A 15,291-nucleotide genomic window follows, 5' to 3' on the forward strand; every position below is an offset into this window, starting at 1 on the left:
CCACTTCACAGACATACACACACTCACACGTCTAGACATATACCAATGACCCCTCTTCTCATCCCTTTCTACCTAGAAAAAAGGAAGGAAAGAAGGTAGCATTCATTGTTCATCTACTATGTATATAGCCTCATGGTCGAATCTTCCAATACATGATCTCATTGAATTCTCTCTCCAGTCTTGGAAAAAGGCTATTATTTTTTCTACTTTATAAGTGAGAAAATAGAAGCTTAAATAGGTTAAGAAATTTTCTCAAAGTTCCACATACAAGAACTAGGATTTACTTAGCCTTTTTTTTTTTAAGCCTCAAAGCACATATTTTTTTCTGTAAGACCTTTTCCCCAACATTTAGAGATGAGTGTTTTTTGCTCATTACTCACCTAATTTATTTTCACTGATTCCTATAAATATTTCTCTCAAAAATTTAAAGGTCTTAGGCTGCCTACACCAAACATTGGATTGTCAAATTGAAAAAGAAAAATCTAAAATAAAAAAAAAAATCAATGTCATTTTCATGTTCACGTCTTTTAATAGATAAACAAGTTAAAATTGTATGTGTGTATTTAATTGTATAAGATGTTAGCACTTAAAAATAAATTTTGGCTACATGACCCTGCGATATGAATATTGTAAAAATGTGCTGATATGGCTTTGGGGGTTTTATACTATTTTTGCACACAGAAAAACTGAGTGCATTATTAGGAGCTGAGCTCGGGGTCCTGATATGGCTCTGAAAGAACCCAGGCCCCCCCTCCTGTTTGAAGCACCAAGCACTGTGGGAATCACTAGAATAGCCTGGTTTGCAGTCAGCTCTCCATCAATATGTGTGAAATAGGATGCAGTATTTTCCTGACATGTGGCCCTAATCTTTGTTTCTTTCTCCCACCACCCTCCCCTTCTTCCTGCAGGTCTTTTCTCTGGAGTCCTGGGAGGCAGGTTATGGGCAGGACTGCCTCTGGCCTTCACCATGAAGCCTGAGCCTGCTTCCCCTCTGCCCCGGGCCCTGCTCTGCCTGAGCACTCAGCTTCCGGCTGCTCCCTTCCCCGCGGCCCCCTGCTGCTAGGAGGTAGATCTTCAGGACCGGTCCTTGGCCTGTTTCTACCTTTCACCTGGCTCACCTCACTGCTCCCTCCCCCTGCATCACGGCCCCCCTGACCCCAGCCCTCTCCCCGGCCTCCCTGGCTGGGGCGTCTGGGGGTCCGCGGGGAGGAGCGCACTGTTGACAGCTTCCGCCCGCCGTGCACGTCCTCCTCCTTGAATCAAGGCCTCCGGATCCACGTGGATAGCAGAGATCTTTTCTTGGAGAAGACACTTTGCTCCCCACTCTGCACCCTCACGTTCCCCACCTGATCGTCCTCCTCTGCTGCTGCCCTGCCTTTCCCCTCTGTCCCTTTATTGAATTTCTTGCTCGCGTGCCCATCTGGGGCTGTCCTGTTCACGTTCCTCCTTCCTCACCCTCTCGATATTTGTGCGTGTGCCTCCTTCCTCTTGTGTGTTCTCTGTTCCCCCACCCATCTCCTCTTCCTCCCTCCCTTCCACTGCAAAGGGGGAGAGTCCCCCGAGGGCTGGTCCCCGCCTGTCTGCCCCTCCGGGCTTGATCCCAGCAGCCACGATGAGCTTCACTGTGCACTCGGTTTTCTTCACCCTGAAGGTGAGCGTCCTACTGGGATCCCTGCTGGGGCTCTGCCTGGGCCTCGAGTTCATGGGCCTTCCCAACCAGTGGGCACGCTACCTCCGCTGGGATGCCAGCACGCGCAGTGACCTGAGCTTCCAGTTCAAGACCAATGTCTCCACGGGGCTGCTCCTCTACCTGGATGACGGCGGCGTCTGCGACTTCCTCTGCCTCTCCCTGGTGGACGGCCGCGTGCAGCTCCGCTTCAGCATGGACTGTGCCGAGACCGCCGTGCTGTCCAACAAACAGGTGAACGACAGCAGCTGGCACTTCCTCATGGTGAGCCGTGACCGCCTGCGTACTGTGCTGGTGCTTGATGGTGAGGGCCAGTCTGGGGAGCTGCAGCCCCAGCGGCCCCACATGGATGTGGTCAGTGACTTGTTCCTCGGCGGAGTCCCCGCGGACATACGACCGTCTGCCCTGACCCTTGATGGAGTACAGGCTATGCCCGGCTTCAAGGGATTAATCCTGGATCTCAAGTATGGCAACTCAGAGCCTCGGCTTCTGGGGAGCCAGGGTGTACAGTTGGATGCTGAGGGACCCTGCGGTGAGCGTCCCTGTGAAAATGGTGGGATCTGCTTTCTCCTGGATGGACACCCCACCTGTGACTGTTCTACCACTGGCTATGGTGGCAAGCTCTGCTCAGAAGGTAAGGCCCTCTTCCGTATCCCTCTATTGTGAGAGGCTCACCCACTGAGCTGGGTAAGGACCAAGACCCCGGAGGGAAACCAGCTCTGTCATTGAAGTGCATCTTTAGCTGCATGTTAGATAATTGGGTCCCTTTCCCTGAGGAGGTGGTAGAAATCCTTTGCTTACTCTCAATGGAAAATCCATCAGATCTCAGCAGGAGAAAATCCTGACTACTCAACCATGGGCTCCTTACGGAAATGTTTGGCTAGATAGACTACAGGATCTGTGTCCCAGCTCAGCTCCTTCCACCCCTGTGCAGCTTAGCAGGATCAGCACAAGGCGAGAAGTCAGACAGAAATGGGCAAGGTGGTTATCTCTGTCCCTCCTGATCCCTTGAGAATTGGGCCCTTGAGGATAGATGGAAAACTCCCCATCACTTCCTCTTGTTGTCCCTAACATAGGGAATGCCTGTGCCGGGGAGAATGAGGGTGGATGGACTGCAGGTCCACACATGGCCCTGCTGTAAACCCAGCCCTTCAGCTGTGCTCCTCCTCCCACAATCTTCTGGAAGGTGTCTACTGGTTGACAGGGCACTCGGGGATGGCACTTCTCACCTCCTCGTTCTAGCACGAGGATTTTTCGTGTGCGGTTCCTCTTTCCTGTCCTCTCCTCTCCATGTACTGAGAATGGTGCAGGAAAGCACAGAGACTGACAGGAGCGTGGTCCAGCCAAGCCCCCCCCCTCCCCCCGCCCCGAGGGAGCTAGCAATACTCAGCACAGCCTTGGAGAACCTCCCAAGTTCAACTACAACTTCCCAGGAAGAGGGAAGGAGGGATTTATGCCCAGGGACTTAGGCTGCCCTCACCTTGTTCACCAAATTCTGACTATTTGGAATTAGGAGAAAAGTGGTCCACATTTGACTCTGACAAATACTTATATTCCAGATTCCTGGACTCACTAAAGACCTAGATTTCAATACCCGTTGAAGTGACAAAGTGACCATATGGGTATGAGTGTTGAGAGGTTAGGACGAAGGAGAGGCAAGGAAGTTATGTTTCCTCCTATCCGTTTTGAGTTAAGCCTTGGAAGCAAGGTAGGATCAGCTGCGGGAATTAAAAGACGCTCAGGCCGCACCCCAGGCCAATTCAATCAGAATCTCTAGGGGGTGGGGTCCCAGCATCTGTATAGTGTTTAAAGCGCCCCAGGTGATTCCATTGTGCAGCTAAAGTTAGGAACCCGCAGGGCAAGGGAGGACAGGTAGGTGGGACCCGGTGAGGGTCTCAGTGCTGACTCCCGCGACCTCTTCATTCAGGTGATGCCCCACAGCCCTGGGATTTGCAATTAAAAACAGTGTCTGCAGGTGTTCCTCAAACGTCCCCAGAACCACCCAATCCCTAAAACAGGTTGTGGTTGATATGAATTTTAGCAACTAGTAGGTATTACAAATTTTTTTAAAATATCAAAGTTTATTTCACAGGTGTTACACGCTGGAGACTAGGACACTTTGGGGATCTTGTTGGGAGCCTCCTTGTAGGTCAAGCATGGCTATCGCGAGTACTTCTTTCCTCTTCTGGGCCAGGCATCACGCCTCCCTTCCTGTGGGGGGGCTGCAGGAGAGGGACATGCAAGACATGCATGTCACCCTTTTTTGGCTTCTGTTTTTTCCCACTGAACCCACTGAAAGAAGGGATGGGGAAGGGGGGTATTGGCAACCCTAACCCACAAAGCCGCTTGGGGACAGTGGTTACGGAAGCACTTATGACAGGCAGGTCCTTCCTGGAGCTGACTGCTGTTTCAGAGCTTCTTGGCTTCGGAGAAGGTTCTGCCTGAAGACGCTGACATGATCACTGGTTTTCTCCTTCGCCCAAAGGATTTGTTCTGTTCTCAGAATTTGTCTTGGAAGCTGGCATTCTTCCTTTCCAGGGACCAGGGTGTTTGCAAGTGTGTTGTTAACTTGCTGATTATCCCTGATTGCCTGTTTTGTGCTTAAAAAGAACTCATTTCCTCTGGGCAGGTTTGGATCAGCACTTTTCTGCAGGAAGAATCTCTATACTATATATGTATACAATTTCTTTTTTTTTTTCGCTCTCTCTCCTCCCCCCCCCCTCCCCGCTTTGGTTTGGAGGTGTGTGTGTGTGTGTGTGTGTGTTTGAGGTCTCCAGAGGAATTTCTTCAAAGCAGATGATAGGCAGTCAACTTTTTAATAGCTAAAGACAATATGTATATTTTAATAATAGTTTTTCCTATAGGGTTCAGATAATCTCGTGGCTAGGGACTGATACCTCTATCTGTAGAAGGCACACAAACAGTGTATTTCATTATTCTCTTGACACATAATACAGTAAACTCTGTAGTAGTTTCAAACTTCAAGCTAACACTTGGCTGATTTGAAGCAGTGCAAAGGTGAGGGTGGTTGTGGAGGGAGGTACCAGAATTTATTGTTGGTGACGTGAAGCCTGTTGATCCTGGTAATTGTCATTATGTCTAATCAATCACAAAAATGCATTTCAGGCTTTTAGAAAATATCCGTTCTCTCCACACACAGTTAATCTTTAGGGTAGGCAGGGAAAACTCACCTGTAAAATGTGAAGGGGAAAAAAATCGCAGCAGCTGCTGAGTGTCAAGCAGATCTGCATAAAACAAGATAAATAGCCTAAACAAATGCCTACCCATTTCCCTAAAGATGGTGTAAAGTGGGTAGTGAGGATGCATCTGTCCCCCCCTCCCCCATTTCAAATGGCAAATGTCACAAAACCGAAACCAGTGGGTCCTTAATCCCAGCAGGCATCTGATCGGCCCACTTGGCAGGATGGGCCCTGCCATTTGATTGTGTGAGGGCTTCATGCTTTAGCAGTTCAAGAGCAGGAAGAGCTGGGAGGGCTCCTGCAGCTTCGGATGGATGTGGTCAGGGCCTGCTGGAGGCGCTCTCTGCGGTCCATTAGCTCCTAGCGTGCTGGCAGTATTGATGTTTGCTCGGCCCGTCTGGCTTTCCATGCCTCGATGGCTCCGAAATGTCTCCATAGTGCATCCCAGGAAGAACGCACAGATGGGCCCATCTCTTCTATTTGCTTTGGGTTATTTTGACCCCCCATTGGGTATCTTTTCTAGGTAAGACCCACAAGACACCAGAGGTAGTTGCTGTGGGAGTGTTGGGTTTAGGGGCAAGAGTTATGGACACAGTATCTTCTGTTTCCTGGGGTGAAAGGCTATTAACTCTGGCTGCAGAATGAACTCCACACAGCCTACTTGGGAAAACTTCATTCCGAGACTCCCAAACCAATTAATGGTCACACTGAACATTCTGGCACATGATGGAGGGAGAAGGGATCCCAGATTTTCACTTGTAGGTGTGATGTTTATAAATAAAATGTTTGGGTCCTCAACTTCAGATTTGTTCAAGTTGACTTTTAATCTTGTCCAAAATGACTTTAAAATTATGCACATCAAAAAAATTATGCACATCTGGTTTGGAATATAGTCCAGCTGGAGCATATTCACCTCTCTTTTTCTGTTTAGTCCACTCTGTCCTGTTTTGGGCATCCTGGAAGCTCACTGGGCAATGAAGAGGTGTCCCCAGCACCCTTCAGAGAGCAGCCCCCTCATGGTCACTGGGAGTTTGTCATTACCTTGAAATGAGTTTAAGCTTGATTGCTTAAGCTTGAATGTTTATTTAAAACATACTTAGTTATGAATGTGCAATTTCTCAACAATGTTATAGCCATGAAGAATTGATTCACTGCCAAGGTGTATACATTTCAGTACCTGTTTCCCTGAAGAGTTCATTTAGCATGAAGTCAGCCTGTTGCAGGTGGGGTGGGGGCCGAGGAAAGATGGGGAAGCTTTCACAGGTTGATCTCTACTCCCAAATCTTTTTTTTATTTTTATTTTTTATTTTTGGGGGGGTACACCAGGTTCAATCAACTGTTTTTTCCAAATCTTAATACATGGGTCTAGCTATGTCACATATCATTCATGTACCCATGGTTTTAAGTTAATTCAGTGAAGAGACATGAGGTCCCATTTCGCTGGCAGAAGAAAAAGTTGGTTCATCGTCTGCTATTTTTTCCTGCTGACTTGGGCATTTGCCCAGACCAAAAGCCGCTTGGTTTGAGTCTCAGTTGTTAAATTTTCAGGTGTCGAGATCCTACAGTGAAGTACAGCTGTGGGTGTGGGTGATGGGGCAGAGACTTATTACCAGCACACTGTTGTGTTGGTACCCACTAGTCTCCTATCCCCCATCCCTCCTGCTGCCTGAAGCTGACATCCTACTCAGGTTGGTTTGATTGATGGCTCAACACCACTGTGTGGCCTTGGTGTGCCTTCCTGGAAATGAATTTCAATTGGTTTTCTTTTTATTGAGAAGCCTACATCTCTTCCCCCATTTCTCAAAGCCAGAACTAGGATGGAAAGGTATTTCAAGAGGAGGTGCTTACCCCTGAGGCTTTACCAAGAGCCAAAGACATTGATGCTATAGTTAAGGTACCAATGATTGCCCCAGCTGGATCCTCCTGTTTTGGGCCCTTTCGTAAAAATACAATCATTTCCCCTCCCCCTCCCCCTTGCACCTCCCACTGGAATAGTAACGGTGGCTTTGTTCCTAATCTAAGTCAACCCTGAGTGGCCTAGGAGGGGGGCGGGGAGTGGTGAGTCATCAGAGAGTAAAGGCTAGCTCCTTTCAGAATCCTTCCCCCTGGTGTGGAGACCGAAGCACAGAGGCAGGGAGGACTGATGCTTCTGAGACTTGATTTCCCACCCGGCACTCGGGCGTTAGGACCAGCGCAGCCAGCCAGCCAGCCAGCGGGGGCTGTCGCTAAACGAGCCTGAATAGGGGTCTGATTGCTCCTTTCTCCTCCTCTCCTCCTGATTACCCGGTGAGATTTCCTGGGTGTGCTGTATGCGAGATCGCAGCGCAGCCGCCTGCCACTTGCTCCAATTATCCCTCTTTTAACTGCGAGGGAAGAGCAATCTTTTTACCGCCCCTCCCCCCCCCCCCCCCCCCACCAATAGCATCTCTGCCTCCTTTAAAGAAATAAGACCCTTCTTTCTTGTCCCCCCTTTCAGTGGGGTGAGAGCACCCTTCTCCCTTCCCACAGCCTGCACACCAGCTGCTGGCTGCAAAGGGGGTGGGCCTTGGGGAACGCTTCGGTTCAAATTCAGCAGGGTGGAGGGTCGGGCAGGCATTTTGCCAGAAGCCTTCCAGTAGCAGTGAACTTGCATTTGCATTTGGTAATGAGACACCACAGCCCCAGCGCTGGGGGGGCTAATCATCTTCAAGTCCCTATCTCCCTTTGCAGGCTGTCCGGGAGGGGTTTCCAGTCCTTAGATCAGCTGCCCTCTGCTAGGTGTTCTCCCTCCTTCGCAGGACAGAAGAGGTGGGGTGTGGGCTGTGCTGGGGAGGTGGAACTAACGTGCCCTCCCTGATGACTCCTGTTGCCCTGGAGTCTCCGGCTCTGCTGTGAGCCCAGAACAGTGAGGCCCCAAGAGGTGGAAAGGGAGTGAGAGAGGCTTTGGGGCAGGGCTCTGAAGGTCAGGTATCCTTCCTTAGACAAAAATAATAATGATGGTATTATTACTATTATTGAGTTCCACCATGTACCTGACATCCTAGGTGCTTTGTATGGATTGTCTCCTCTAACCCTCACAGCACTCCCATGCTGTTGGTATTATTAACTGGCCCTATTTTATAGATGAGGAAACTGAGAAGCAGAGAAGTTTAAAACTTGAACAAGGTTTGGTGTCATGGTTAAGAGCATGGCTTCTAGAGTGAAAAAGATCTGGACTTAAATCTGGGCTTGTCCACTTACACATTGTCTGTCTTTGGAGAAATTTTTGGACGCTTCAATACCCTCATCAGTAAGAACAATAATGACAACAGCAATAATAATAATAGCAGCTAAGAGTCACAGGGCACCCACTGCATCCTGCTCTGTATTAACTCTTGTAACCCTTAGAACCACTCTTGACACACTATTATTATTCTAATTTTGTAGGTAAGGAAGCTGAGGGACCAGGTTAAATAACTCCCACAAGGTCACACAGCTCAGAAGAGGCAGGGAGTTTGTATCTAAGCAGTCTGGTTTCAGAGCCCACACTCTGGACCACTGTGCTATCTCGCCTTGCAGCAAAGCAGGGATAACAAGAAATCGTATGTTAGGGAGTTGCTGAGCGCATGAAATGAGATGAAATGTATAAAATTATCAGTGCAGTCTCTGGGAAAGAATGAGTCCTGACTCTGGGCTGTTAGCCACCTGGTGGGTGTAAGAACGAATTATGTGTCAGTTTGGTTTCATAGAAGGTTTGAAGCTTCCCTTTGAGCTACCCCCACCTCTGCCATTTCCCTTCATCCCATCTTGAGAAGTGGCAGAGAGGAAAGGAGGGGCATTTCAGGAGAGTATAGAATCCGGTTTCATTACCTTTTTGCCCCTGCCTAAGAGCATAGGGTCACTGACAGTGGCTGTGCCCACCGGACTGTATTCAGAGCTCTTTGCCTGCAAACGTGGAGCTCTGATCCTCACAGCATCCCATTGAAGTGGGTAGGAGCAGCCTTAGCATCCCACCAAATAGGTGAGGAGACCCCAAAGTGCCATTGATCTTAGTGGACAGCGCGAGGGCAAGCTTGGATGCTGCCTATTTGGCAGGTGGCTCTGAGACCTGGCAGCTCAGATCTCAACGTAGCGTTTTATTTCTGCTCCTAGACTCCCTTCATTAACACAAATGGCCTGTGTCCCCATCGTGAAGTGGAGCGTTGCCTCCCTGGTTGCTGATGATAAGCAAAATGTCAGACTCCCGGTGCAGGAGGTTATCAGCTTGGCCAGTCCCAGGAGCCTTGCTCCTCCCAGTCAGAGAGAAAGAGAGGATATGAGAGAATGAGAGAGAATGAATGAATCTGAGAATTCAATTCCCACCCTCAAGACCTTGGTTTGAAATGAAGTGCCTGGGAATGGACCCATGGGTCCTGAGGCAGTCGGAGCACGGCTACGCCACACCGGAGCATCGCTGGACAGCACCGACTCTTCAGACTTACTCTTGGTTTCCCACGTACCAGGAAGTGTCCAGCCACCCAGGGTTAGCGGTAAAAGATGGAGCTCCTGGATTAATTTTTCACATGTCTTGCTCTCCTGCTGACTCTCTTCCCAGATAACAAAACCAAACTCCCTTTCTCTCTGTTTATTCTTCTCTTTTCCTTTGTGTGTGTGGGAGGGAAGATTATTACAGAGGCGGATTTGCCACAAAACTAAACCTCTCATGTATCTTCACTTGCATGGGCCCCTTTCAAGGCCCCATACCTGATATTCTATTTGTGATTTTTTTCTTAAGGAATCCCCAATATCATAAGCTTCTGGTCCCCACCTCTGTGGATCCGCCTCTGTTAAGGAGGCTTGTTGCTGTCCAGTGACAGCAATGTTGCTCTGGGTGTGTGAGTGATTCCCCAGTGACCGACAACCCTTCATCACAGATGCATTTCCCTTCACTTCATAACCAACGAGGCAGGAAGAGCCACGGAGAAGGAGTGTGGGAGGATGAAGGCATTCCTATAGGAATATTGTTTGGGAAGGTATGGTGGGAGAAGGGGACATCTAGGATATACAGTGGGTAACGAGGATGTGTTTAGAAATGTTTGCTGTAGATTTAGAGGAACGAGCTGGTGTTTAAACAGAGGGAGCATCCTGGTCCCTCCTGAGGTTTCCCAGCTGAAATTGGGATGCTTGGTTGCCATGGCTCACTGGAGGGCTGTGTTACAGGTGACAGGCTGTGGCTGACAAAGGAGGGGGACCAAGCGTGGCTCTGCAGGCCTGTCTCCCTGATCTATTTGGGAACTGACAGTGCCAGTAGGTTGTCATTACTGCTGTTGTTTCCCAGAAATGGATGTCTTTGGGTGACCTATTTAAAAGCAATATGGGGCCTCTTTAAATGTGTCCTCACCTATATCTGCTCTCAAACCTCCACTGCTGTCCATAATATTCCTAAACAATGTATTTTCCAAAGTAAAAAGATTTTTTTAACATCCAAGAACCAGTACCAGTAGCTTTTAAAAACAAATTGATCTAATAGTCATCCAGCCACACTACCCAGCTCCACTCTGTGATAAAACTTACTTTGCACGTGGGCCTAAAAATTGTGAATGCTCTCGGCTTTTCAAGCAGGAAATGCAGTTCTCTGGAAGGGTGTGCAAGGTCCCAAAGAGGGTAGGGATGAAAGAAAGGCAGGGACGCAAGCTGTAGGCAACCTGAAGCTCCTGGTTTAAGCTGTGAAATGTGTTTAGGATCGTTTTGGTTTCACCAAGGCTCTTATTTAAGTACAGTATCTTTGCAGCTAAGAAGATGGCTCTGGGGAGATTTTCCTTCAAGTTTCTCCATGAGACTGTATGCATCCAACCCTTTTCTGACATTTTTGCCTCTTGCCTGTGGATTTGGTTCTCCTGAAGGGGTCCTGTTTGCTAGTGCTAAGTCTTTAGAGGCCAGTCTTGATCGTCCCATGGTTGTTCAGTTGTCGGCAATGTTAGGGCTGGTGTCTGCACGCCGGCAGGCAGGGCATTGCAGGCAGTTCCATACCCTCTCCTCCAGGTATGACTGGAATAGAAAAAGTACAGTGAGAGAGTGTACAGCTTGCTTACTCAATACGTTGCTTTCAAATAAAAATGAGTACCCCATTGCAAGGAGGGATGAGCGAGGCTGACATCGCTTCTCTGTGATCCGAACAGTGGGAAAGTGCTCACCAAACACTCACGGTCTCGGTCTCTTCCTTCCTCCTCATTCTCTACGGCTTCTTTCCTCTCCAGAAGAGGTCCTGTCTCTCGCATGGTTAGCCTTGGATGGCTAAGGGAGTGAGGAAGAGCTGGCTCGAGGGTGTTAAGCCTCTCCCCCGTGGGATTCTGAAAGACTAATGATCATCCCCCAGCATATTTGCTTGATCTAGGTCAGGAGAGATGAGGCTGGAGTTTAGGCTGAGGCAGAGTGCTGTGAGTCTCTTCTTCTTTTAAGGAGACACACTGAAACGTGGGGGGACTCTGGTGCTGTGGGAGAAATCGTCTGTGAGGGATGAAGCACAGATCCTGTGACCCGTGTAGAGGACAGTAAGACATTTATAGCACCTTCTAGTCATGCCTTTGCCTGCGTAATGCACTGAAAGGCAAGATGCTCAACCTCAACCTCAAGCAAAACAAAACAAAACAAAACAAGATCCACGTTAAGAATCATGGGATAATATACTGATATTTGGAGGGAACTTTTTAAAAAAATTGAGGCATAATGACATACTATATTAGTTTCAGGTGTGTAACATAATAACAAATTCAGTACTTGTGATACTGCAAAATGGTCACCACAATGTCTAGTTGACATCCATCACCATACAGAGTTACACAATTTTTTTTCTTGTGATGAGAACTTTTAAGATCAGCTTTCTTAGCAGCTTTTAAACATGCAATACAGAATTATTAGTAACATAGTCACCATGCTGAACATTACTGGAGGGGACTTCACAGATCATTGGTTCTGATTATTCATTTCACATCTTCTCCCCCACTGTATAAGACATCCCTCCCCCCCCCGCCAAAAAAACAAACAACAACAACAACAAAAAACCCCCGAGTCAACTGCAATGGCAGGGGCTTGGTACGTTCCAAGGCATCCTGATGTATCTCTGATTACACTATCAGGGGGCTCTTCCTACATCAGGCCAAAGTCTGCTTCTCAGACACTTCCTCACTGGTCCTCGTTTTAATTAAAGCAACCTGACCTTTGCAATGGGCCACGTGGGTGAGGGGGATGGGTGGGTCATAACATTTCTGGATGATGCTTTGTAGGAATTAACCCTTGTGCAAAGTAAAATTCATGAGTCTCTAATATAGCTCTAACAATACACACACCACTGCGTTATTTAGAATCAACTGCTTGTGATTAATCTTCAACAACGTGGGAGGAATTGCTGTGGGAAGAGATTCTGATGTAAGCAGGTGATTCACGCTCCAGTCATTTTGCTTCTGGGGAGACTGCACTCTGAAAGAGTCATGGCTAGCCCCATCTCTGGCTCTATTATCTGTGCCTCATTTCATCCCCTAAGATGTCCCATCTTCCTACATATTCGGCCAGCTTTTCAGCATCTCTGAATTTCCAAGGAGCCCCCTGGAAATCTCTAATGGCTCAGCAATAAGAAGAAGTTCTAGAATGCTATGGAGTAGAGGAAAATGGAATTGGATTGGACTTGCTTGACAAGTCCATCACGGCAGCCAGGGTCAGACACCGCAACAAGACATCAAGATTCTGCTAAAAAGCCTAGTAGGATGCTTTAAAAAAAGATAAGGGTATGAGATGAAGTAGTACTGAGTAGCTATTCCTGGAAACTGGCCTTGGAAGCATATGCCCTATTCAAAAATGCTTCCTACTTTGCCAGGTTGCCTTGGGTATCCCATGTTTTTGGCACTGTTGGGAAGAAGTCTCCCAGGGAGAGGATTAGGCAGGGCTAGAAGGTGCTGCTCCCACAGTGGCATGGACTGGAAACCTGCCAAGCGAATCTGCTCCCTAAAGGGGAGGAAGCTAGTCTTGGCTCTCAGTCACCTCCCCATTGACACTGCAGCAAAGAAAGGAGAATTTGTCTCATAATTCATGGTTTAAAATAGTTTACTTTTAAGAGCAAAGCCCACAGATATCCTTTTGAGTTCGAGCATTAAAATGTACTGAGTCACCGACTTCTACTGTGTAGTCCCAATGTCCAGCCAGGTTCCGTGGACCACACGCCCATGCAGGGAAATGGGCATGATCACCTCACATAGTCGTGTGGTAATTGCCACGTGGGAAGAAGATGATTGGGTTTTAGTTGCTGTGGGAACTTTGTTGTTTGCTCATCCTGGTGTTGAGTTTTCAGCCTTGTGTTAATGCAGATTGGGGCTATTTTTGCCTTGTGTAGAATATATAACCAGTGGCTACATTTTAATGTGTCTCTTGGCTCCCTTTGGCTTTCACATCCTTAATGCAAGTTGCAGTAGCTCAGCTGGGTTTCCTGATTCCTTTTGCAGGAGTATATGTGAGGAGGAGCTCTGTTTGAGAACTATAAGACAAGAAACCAAGGGAAGATTCTGTTTCCCTTTGTTAATTAATGCTGCAGACTTGTATGCTAAATGGCGTGTCTCTGGTATCTGACAAAAAGCAGGTACCCAATAAATGCTTGTTGCCTTAATAAAGCACACTCTGTGTGTATGTGTGTGCATGCAATTCATGTTTTGTATGCATATGTATGCGTGTGCTCGCTAATGTGTGATGGATGGATGCAGGTTTCCAAGAACGTGAGCTCAATAATGTCAGTTTCATACACTGATTACAGCTATGACTTGGACCACAGTGGCATGGGCCACCACTGGAAATGCCTTCGTTAAATAGGAAAGGTGGGGTGGTTTTTGTAGAATCTGTGTCAAACACATGTATGCTCCACTTGGTTTGATCTAGTTGAGGATGAACTAGAAAGACTTTTTTTGTTTGTTTACGAGCCAATGGTTTCCTGTAACAATTATAGACAGCAGCCAGCCTGGGACCATGTAAATGCTTGTGGAATGGCTGTTTGAGGCAGGCACGTTGTTGTCACTGGAGATGGAGAGGCCCCATTAGCTTGTGTGGATTCCCTAGAGAAGAGGAGTCTCACTGGGGACTAGATAATTGTCCTCGGATATTGGAAGAGCTGCCGTGTAGAGGAGGGAGTGAATATCAGGCTGAAGGGTTGAAGGGATCAGAGATGTAGAGGAGGAATTCTGATGCTTGGAGCTGTAGGGCCATGAAATCCACAGATTTGCCAAGTCCTGTTGCTGGGAGGGGTGCCGCAGGTGCTGGAGTGACACCTGTCAGAAATGTGTGCTGGTGTGTACGTGCCTCCAAACCAAGGACTCTGTGGTTCAGCTGCCTACCCTTATGTTTGATCATGTACACCCTCTGCAGTTCAGGGATGGGGAAAGATTATTCTCTAGATCAGTGACCTACGAAGAGGTGCACATGCAAAGACCACTTGGGGGGATATAGGAGGCAATCGACTAAAATGTATAGTTAACTTATATGCAGATTATTTATAAATAAAGATACATCTCTCAGGAGAACATAGTACAATTATTTTCCCTAATGGGGAGTTTGTTCAGAAAGCTTTGGAGGTGACTGATCAACACTCAAGTCTGCATTTATCTCTAATAGGTTATAGTTACTCACCCCCCAGGCTTGGAGGTTTCAGGTGGAGGCTGATACCGAAAGTGGGATGTGTGCTGGGCTCTTCTACTCTGTCTTCAGCTCTGTGTATGGTGGCCTTGGTTGGTCTGGGCAGATGACTTTGGAGGGAAGTTACTCCAGTCACACCTTCCTCTTTCAGAGGCCTCACTGTTTGGAATTACTAATAATATCTACTATCCCAGAGATTTTTTCTATGTAAAAAATCATAGTGTTTGCTGGGGTAACTTTAGATTGTGTAAGAGAACAAAAGTCTTTGAAGTATGTTCAAACATTTGCAAAGCAATCCTTTTTTTAAAATTTTTATTTTTTTAATTAATTTTTATTGGAGTACGGTTGCTCTACAATGTTGTGTTAGCCTCCACTGCACAACAAAATGAATCAGTCATACACATACAGATGTCCGCTCCCTTGTGGACTCCCCTCCCAGTTAGGTTACCCCAGTGCATTAGGTAGAGTTCCCTGTGCAAAGCAGTCCTTGAGGTATAATCGTCTATTTGTTGAAATAGACCATCTGTTTACTGGAATAAGTTCATTTTCTGATATTCACTGAGTGAATGCCTGTTGTCTACCAGCGTGGGCCCTGCCCTTGAGGAGCTTATGGTCTAATTAGGAAGCCTGTCAGGCAAAGAGGAGTTATACACATTAGAGCTGCTAAAATACCAGGTGGAGTGTTTGTGGGGTAGCTCAAAAGGAAATGGTCCATCTGCTTGGGGTGTGAGTGTGTGTGCTTAGTGTGGGAGTCAGGGGTTGGAGGACATTTCACAGTGGAAACTCTTAGGCTGGACT

General features: G+C 47.6%; 1 protein-coding gene across 4 annotated transcripts in view; it reads left to right on the plus strand.

Annotated features, from left to right (window-relative positions):
• The first annotated feature begins 1,612 nt into the window (after positions 1 to 1,612).
• NRXN3 (neurexin 3) overlaps positions 1,613 to 15,291 on the plus strand; it is a 1,504,067-nt gene continuing 1,490,388 nt past the window's right edge. For all 4 annotated transcript variants that reach the window (XM_057731261.1, XM_057731262.1, XM_057731259.1 and 1 more), the window contains exon 1: positions 1,613 to 2,321. In XM_057731261.1, coding sequence (XP_057587244.1) covers positions 1,613 to 2,321 — 709 coding nt within the window. The remainder of the gene's footprint in view (positions 2,322 to 15,291) is intronic.

Source organism: Hippopotamus amphibius, chromosome 4 (genome assembly GCF_030028045.1).
Source record: "Hippopotamus amphibius kiboko isolate mHipAmp2 chromosome 4, mHipAmp2.hap2, whole genome shotgun sequence".
In the NCBI taxonomy this organism is placed as follows: domain Eukaryota; kingdom Metazoa; phylum Chordata; class Mammalia; order Artiodactyla; family Hippopotamidae; genus Hippopotamus; species Hippopotamus amphibius.